General features: G+C 34.8%; 1 protein-coding gene across 1 annotated transcript in view; it reads right to left on the reverse strand.

The window, feature by feature from the left end:
* LOC106473530 (mothers against decapentaplegic homolog 6-like) overlaps positions 1-8,952 on the reverse strand; it is a 27,410-nt gene that overhangs the window by 13,449 nt on the left and 5,009 nt on the right. Inside the window, exons 2-3 of the mRNA XM_013934211.2 lie at positions 848-901; positions 461-538 (exon numbers count right to left, since the gene is read on the reverse strand). Coding sequence (XP_013789665.1) covers positions 461-538; positions 848-901 — 132 coding nt within the window. The remainder of the gene's footprint in view (positions 1-460; positions 539-847; positions 902-8,952) is intronic.

The following is an 8,952-nucleotide window of genomic DNA, read 5'->3' on the forward strand; positions in this document are numbered from 1 at the left end:
AAACCCAAACTACTCCCTCTATGTACAACAGTTTCATAAACAAACCCAAACTACTCCCTCTATGTACAACAGTTTCATAAACAAACCCAAACTACTCCCTCTATGTACAACAGTTTCATAAACAAATCCAAACTACTCCCTCTGTGTACAACAGTTTCATAAACAAATGTTATTTAATGTCATACAATTTTATTAAAAAGCATACAAAGAGTCTAAACATATATAAAAACATGGAAGTACAAATAACGATCCTCTTTTATTTCGTGTTGTAGTACAAGAAATAACGTACAAGCAGTACGTCTGAAGGCTTATGCAGCTAAAATCCGGGTTTCGATACCCACGGTTGACACACCACAGATAGCCCACTGTGCAGCTTTTTACTTAACACCACCAACAAGAAAATTACATGTCTACGTCAGTTATTTAATATTAAGGGAGCCGATTAAGAAATTGTACTCACCAGGTGGATGGCTGCGATAAGACCCGTACTGGTTTGAGCCTCCGGTTTCCATGGAAACGGGCTCACGTGGCGCTCGATCTGAAGTAAGAGAGGGGTGATTTTAAGAACAAAAGGGATGTCGTGACGTTGATTGACATATTTTTATTGGTTTTTTTCATGTAATATTTAAATATTACTTTAACGCCACCTACCATTATATATTGTTTCATACGTAAGGACTAAATTACTATAATTAACTGCTTATACTGATACAAGCTAGTTACCAATATCGAAAATCGAGTTATAAAAATTCCAATATACGCCTTTTATGTCTCGAGTTGATTAATAACGTTAAAGGTTTAATAATCTGTCATATTGTTGGAAGCAAATGTTCACTGTATGGCTCACCTTTTGGACTGACAAGATCTTGGGGGTAAATACTGTAAGGTGGCGGAGGAGACTCTGGAAGACGGAAGCCAAAACAAAAACATTAGAATTTCAAGTTATATACAGCCACTACATGTTAAGTTTCTGTTTCGATATTCCCAAACATTTACGTTATTTTTAAAATTAGTTTTAAGATTAGTTAATATATTAACGAGACAGTGCTCTACGATTATAGACGTCCTTGTTTTAACAACTTGTTATAGTTAACTATTAAATTGAAATATAGTCCGATCCAGTTAATATCAAGTTTTACAAAACTAGAAAAACAGTTACAGCAGATTATGTAAGACTAAACTGCAGCTGTAAAACAATTACGCCGAAACAGTCGAATAAAATGTAAAAAACAGAAACACATCAAAACGGCCCTAAACTGGAGAACGTGTGATGAGAGTTGCTAGGCCTCTCCGTTGTCAAAGGTTATGGGATATCGTCTGCTCATCTTAAATGTTGTTAGGGTTGTGTGCAGTGGCACAGCGGTATGTCTGCGGACTTACAACGCTAGAATCCGGGTTTCGATACCCGTGGTGGGCAGAGCACAGATAGCCCAGTGCATAGCTTTGTGCTTAATTAAAAACAAACCACGGTTCTGGGGTATTGTTTGCACACTTCGTTTACTTACGTCACTGACGCTAGAGAAATCAAACAAATACTCAAGCACGTGCATGTCTCTCTCTATCAACAGCGAGCGCTTCTAAACTAACATTGTAACATGTTTCTCTAAATCATTATTGCTACAGTCATGGGCGATAAAATAGTTGTGTCTTTTGGTATAATAGAACGTGACCTAAATACATCACTTACCAAAACAGCAGAAGAACAAATCATGAAAGAAAACTAACGCATCTCCAGGGGTATTCTGTACCACCTGACATTTAACATTTACCAAGAAACTAACTTCCGCGAACATATACGATTGCACGTGCATCTCTACGGGTGGATTAGGCTTTCTGTTAGTTAGTGTGAAGTATTGATATTTTTTTACCGTTGTTTTGAAAAGACTTATATTTCTGCTTATATCCATAATTTAAACCTCGATGTTGGTAAAATTGTAGTAACAATGTTAAAAGGGTAATTAACGAAGAGGTTTAAGCACTTCTAAAACTTACATGTCCTTGAATCGGTTCTCCCGTGTGGTGTTTAATACCGTTACAGCTGATCCGCCCCCCCCCCTTATACAAACGCAGCTTTTCATGTTACCCCCCCCCCCAAAAAAAAAAAACGTTGACTGGTAAAGAATTTTAATCTACTGGTTTACATCACGACTTGTTAGTTTAAACTAATACGACCAATTAATGTTCATGTTGATTATCTATACTTAAAAAAACGGCCTCTGTGTGTATGACCGCCATAGCTCCAAGAAGAAAGACCCTAGAAACCCGAAACTTCGCTTGTTTACTAAGGGAATTCTGAGGGTGTGTATGTGGATATTATTTTTTGGTTTTGACTTTTAAAATTTTGGCTAATTTTTGGCCCTATAGTCCTTAAGCCCCATAATTCTGTTTCCCGAATGTCTATAGAAAAGTATCATATTTTTTCTAATTCTCACTTACTGTATAAACACAATAAATGGAGGTTTTCTATAATATACTTATTTTTCAACACAAACATGGGCAGAGAAATAGAAACCCGAGAATTAAAAAAAAAGATTGAAAAGACAATAAACAAAGAGAAGAAAAATCAAAAAATATTGGAGAAGGAAAATAATTCAGAGAAAAACACAAAGAAAAAAAACGAATCTGAGAAGCTAACTTAAAACTATTTGCTTTTAAAAACAGTTGAATTAAGTTCGGAAAATGGCAACAAACAAATCAATTAAAGAATTGGCGCATGGGGATAGCTATAGTAGTAATTAAGATAATGGTTAGTACATTGAAGCGTCGGAGTGAGTATTTTATACTAGTGTTAAATAAATAGAAACCACATATAAGCTAAACAGTTGAATCAGCTAGTAGAAAATATATGGTAAAATATAACTCTGATCAACATTTTGCTGTTTACTCCAGGTTTTTAGACTCGCGTTTTGAAGCTGCTGGCAAGCTATCTTATTAAATTTGACTTTTCGATAAATTATAACAATCATATGTATACAATACGATGTTTATAAAAAACGATAGAACTTTGTAAAAACTGACAGTACGTGAAACTCCGTAGCGACAGCATGAGCTTTAAGTGTCGTAAAACATTTACAGAATGTTTTACGATTTGTAAGGGGAACACATCGTTTCTATAGACCCCCTGTAACAGTGTTTTACGATCTGTAAGGGAACACATCGTTTCTCTAGACCCCCTGTAACAGTGTTTTACGATCTGTAAGGGAACACATCGTTTCTCTAGACCCCCGATCTGTAAGGGGAACACATCGTTTCTCTAGACCCCCCTGTAACAATGTTTTACGATCTGTAAGGGGAACACATCGTTTCTCTAGACCCCCCTGTAACGTAAAACATTGTTACAGGGGGGGCTAGAGAAACGATGTGTTCCCCTTACAGATCGTAAAACATTGTTTCAGGGGGGTCTAGTGAAACGATGTGTTCCCCTTACAGATCGTAAAACATTGTTCCAGGGGGGTCTAGAGAAACGATGTGTTCCCCTTACAGATCGTAAAATATTGTTACGGGGGCTAGAGAAATCATTCAAAAATACAATTTGGAATTATTATATATTACATCTGTAAAATGTTAGTAAACTAATTAACGGATAAATACAATTCGAGATTGTCTTGTTGGTAGCGGAACATTCGTAGGTCCCGTATGTATATATTACTAATACAACATCAACTACCAACACGTGACATATACTGACAAAACTCGCACTACACCGTATCTGCCTCACGTGCAGCCCAGCTGACAAGTTCTGGTATTGAACGATAACCCTCCTTGGCACTAACGAGTAACGAACAATTCATTTCAACTGGAGGAATCTGATTTAAGATTAGTTACCAAGATGAATGCACAACCAATAAAACATCTTCAGAGTAATGTGGCTTCACCACTATTATTAGGCCTATTGATTTTGCTGGCTTTTAGCCTTTAAATCGTAACATACATACATAACCCTCAGATCTAGAATTTCGGGTGATTGCTAACACTGCTCTGTTCTGTTAAGTTTGTTTCAGACGTTTCGCGCGAATGACTGTATAGGTATAATCGTCTCTAATTTTCAACTGAAAGACAGCAATCTTATCTGACCATATATGGAAGTAAACCAGTGGTTCCCAGACTTTTGGTAATCACGGACCAGTAAAACATTTTCGGGGACCGACATTCCAAATAAAATATATGTTAATTATACGTAAAATAATACAAAAAACAATTTATTTCGAAAACAAAAAAAAAAGGTAAGGCTTAGGCGACTTTTAGTCATCAAATATTGAGAGAAAGATGCTTTCAACAGTCAAGACACCGGTAACAGTCCGCCAACCGGCGTTTGGGAAACACTGAAGTAGATAATCCCTCTTATAATACACCCCAGGCCCTAAAACTAGGGCCCGAACAACAGACCCTCAGATTCACAGTCTAACCACCAGGCCCTTATAAATTGGAAATTATTATATGTCGGCAATAATAGTCGGGCAACAATATTGGAAATATGTCGGCAATAATAGTCGGGCAACAATATCCATAATTTGTTTCTCACTCGACAAAAAAAAAAATCAATAAATATTGTATTCTCGAAAACAAACTGTGAATTCAGCAAAACGAGCAAACAATGATTATTATCTTATTTTCAAATATAAACGCATATATTAAACCAATGTCGTAGAGAAACCTAGTAAAGTTAATACATCAACAAGGACCTGAAGACGAAAGGTGGAAGACTTTAGAAACGTCGTCCTCTACAACAGGCAGTTGTCGTCCATTCTTTAAAGTTTCGTCGTGAATACTCTGCCTAAACAATCTAGCAAAGATTTATCACACTTGGAGATTGGAAATACAGTCTGCAGACTTACAACGCTAGAAACCGGGTTTCGATACCCGTGGTGAGAAGAGTACAGATAGCACATTGTGTAAGTTTGTGCTTAAACTACAAACAGTTTACAGTTCTACATAGTGGTATATTTCAGTTAATTCAGTGTTTTACGAAAACACTACTAAACACTGCTTATAATCTTACATAGAATACACTCGTCGTGATGCAGGGAGAGTGGTAACACCAATCATTAGGTCACGAACACGAGAACTTGAAAGATTGCGTTACGTAGGCAACAAGTAAATAATTCATGCTTAGGAGTATACAAGGTCATCGTGACAGTGAAACAGCATGAAAGTCCTCGCGACGCTGAGTATTATAGGTAGTGTTGTCGCGGCTGTGGTTTTTTGTTGTTATAAAATAATTACTTACTACAAAGGTGTAATAATTCATTTATTAATTATCACACAATAACTGCACGACTTAAAGATCTTTATTTAACTATCTACACAAACAATAGCAACAAATTACTGCTGAAACTAAAGGCTCTGTTCTTTCGTTAACTTACTGAACTATTTGACTGATCTACGAAATATGAATATTTATTTTAACTGTTAACATCACTAACACGAACATCAGCAAGATATATATTAGTTAGACAAAAGTAATCGTTAAACTGATAGTGATGAAGATAGAATAGTAAAAGTATTCATCATAAAATGTTTAGTACCGTTAAAAAAATTAACTTTGAGATAACCATTCATCCTAACCAATCAACACAGGAGTTTGGAGGCCTAAATCTTTCATTGCCGTGCGATAACCATTCATTCTAACCAATCAACACAGGAGTTTTAGGGCCTAACTCTTTCACTGCCGTGCGATAACCACTCATTCTAACCAATCAACACAGGAGTTTTAGGGCCTAACTCTTTCACTGCCGTGCGATAACCATTCATTCTAACCAATCAACACAGGAGTTTTTGTGCCTAACTCTTTCACTGCCGTGCGATAACCACTCATTCTAACCAATCAACACAGGAGTTTGGGGGCCTAACTTTTTCACTGCCGTGCGATAACCATTCATTCTAACCAATCAACATAGGAGTTTTTGAGCCTAATCTTTCATCGCCTTGCGATAACCATTCATTCTAACCAATCAACACAGGAGTTTTAGGGACTAACTCTTTCACTGCCGTGCGATAACCACTCATTCTAACCAACCAACACAGGAGTTTTAGGGCCTAACTCTTTCACTGCCGTGCGAATTTATAATTTTGTATTTCCCTTTATGGTTCCCAAAATTTGCCAGTTTCAAGTTAAGAATTGAAATATTAAAACTTGTTTGTTTTTATTTTCAATCTGGTAGAGTTATCTATAAACGTGACAGTTGAAAGAGATAAAGCACGAAGGCTAAATCAAATCCAAACTTAAACACCAAAACCTAGAGATCGTCAATATTAAAAATGATCAATACGAGATAGTATTTGTTTTAACGCTGTCGACAGCTAGTCCTTCCATTATCTCGTTCTTATCATGTAGTTACTTGTACGTAGCCTCAATAAACTCATCTAAAAACGATTAACCATTTATCTATTAATACATATTCAAGACAACTTTGTTTCTAAAGTATAATAAACTTACAGAATATACACAATATCAATCATGTTTTATCACTTATAAATATATTTAGATTTTTATCATTGTTAGTTTGTTTTAGGAAACATTTTTTTATCAATGAATTTATAACAAGATAAGAACACTCTTGGATACCGTAATTACTAGTTATCAGAATAACATACTAACAATGATATTATGATTGATTTTATCCCATGGTAACCGAAGAAACTACGATTTCCAAACTTACAGTCTAAATTAAACCTATATCTCATGAACGATTCAAAATGGTGAAATAATAACCCAGATTTGTTCAAAGCCAATCAAAACCATTACTGCAATCCATACTTGAAGTCGTATTTTCAACCAGGAGTGAGCCGATACATCAACCAAGCACCGGAATATTACATTATCAACGGCTTCTCTTGCTGCGACTGATAATATACACTGGCATGTTTCCTTGATTTAGTAAGGAATGTTGTGACCCTCACTGCTCGAATTTCGTATTTTTCTCATTATGACCAGTGGCCATCGTTACATAACTATCACCATGGCTATGTACCATTCTACAAAGGCCACTACTGTCAAGTGTTCTGTGTACTTAAAAAAAAAAGTACAGTAATGTGTTTGTGTTGTTTTCTTAAGATTATAAGTATTTGGATATTAATTTAATGCAACTGTTTAATAACAAGATTATTTTACATACTTTTTTCAAGTGAAACGAACTTTAACTAACTTCTAGTCCGATACCTTTGTCTATAAAACACGTGCCGCCATGGTTACGTTTGACGCTATGTACAAGGTCTGAGACTGCTTTAATTATACTAAATTTACCCCCCCCCCTTACCCCGTATCCTTTGAAGCCGAAAGCCGTTCTTTGTTCTAAGCAAAGTTGTTAGGCCGAATTTTGTAAATTGAATAGTTTTGTGCTAATTTTTTATGTCATGAAGTTAACAATTATATTTCTATGTAGACAGTTTTTAGTATAAACTAATGACAGTTTAAATGAAAAAATTATTCTATTGTTATTATATTGATAAGTGTTTCTAGAAGCAGTAAAACAATTATGGCTTATATCCATTTAATTTCTTCAAAGACATCAAGTCAACAATACTATTTGTGTATAGTTGTAATAGATGCAGTCAACAATACTATTTGTGTATAGTTGTAATAGATGCAGTCAACAATACTATTTGTGTATAGTTGTAATAGATGCAGTCAACAATACTATTTGTGTATAATTGTAATAGATGCAGTCAACAATACTATTTGTGAATAATTGTAACAGATGCAGTCAACAATACTATTTGTGTATAGTTGTAATAGATGCAGTCAACAATACTATTTGTGTATAGTTGTAATAGATGCAGTCAACAATACTATTTGTGTATAATTGTAATAGATGCAGTCAACAATACTAATTTGTGTATAGTTGTAATAGATGCAGTCAACAATACTATTTGTGAATAATTGTAATAGATGCAATCAACAATACTAATTGTGTATAATTGTAATAAATGCAGTCAACAATACTAATTGTGAATAATTGTAATAGATGCAATCAACAATACTAATTGTGAATAATTGTAATAGATGCGGTCAACAATACTAATTGTGAAGATTTTTTGCATTTATTACAATTATACACAATTAGTATTGTTGACTGCATCTATTACAATTATACACAATTAGTATTGTTGACTGCATCTATTACAATTATACACAATTAGTATTGTTGACTGCATCTATTACAATTAAATAAAAAATCAGCTATCGGTTAAATTCTAATTTGTTTCAATAATTTAAATTAAGTTACTTACACAAATACTAAACATTGGTATCAGCCTAGAAAACTTAAAACAATCCTACTGCTATCCAAACCAGTAAACAAGGTTTTAAACCAAACAATCCTACTGCTATCCATACCAGTAATCCAGGTTTTAAACCAAACAACCGTACTGCTATCCATACCAGTAAACCAAGTTTTAAACCAAACAACCGTACTGCTATCCAAACCAGTAAACCAGGTTTTAAGCCAAACAACGTACTGCTATCCATACCCGTAAACCAAGTTTTAAACCAAACAACCCTACTGCTATCCATACTAATAAACCAAGTTTTAAACCAAACAACCATACTGCTATCCATACTAATAAACCAAGTTTTAAACCAAACAACCCTACTGCTATCCATACCAGTAAACCAAGTTTTAAACCAAACAACCATACTGCTATCCATACTAATAAACCAAGTTTTAAACCAAACAACCATACTGCTATCCATACTAATAAACCAAGTTTTAAACCAAACAACCGTACTGCTATCCATACCAGTAAACCAAGTTTTAAACCAAAACAACCGTACTGCTATCCATACCAGTAAACCAAGTTTTAAACCAAAACAACCGTACTGCTATCCATACCAGTAAACCAAGTTTTAAACCAAACAACCGTACTGCTATCCATACCAGTAAACCAAGTTTTAAACCAAACAACCGTACTGCTATCCATACCAGTAAACCAAGTTTTAAACCAAACAACCGT

Source organism: Limulus polyphemus, unplaced genomic scaffold (genome assembly GCF_000517525.1).
Source record: "Limulus polyphemus unplaced genomic scaffold, Limulus_polyphemus-2.1.2 Scaffold6252, whole genome shotgun sequence".
Lineage (NCBI taxonomy): Eukaryota > Metazoa > Arthropoda > Merostomata > Xiphosura > Limulidae > Limulus > Limulus polyphemus.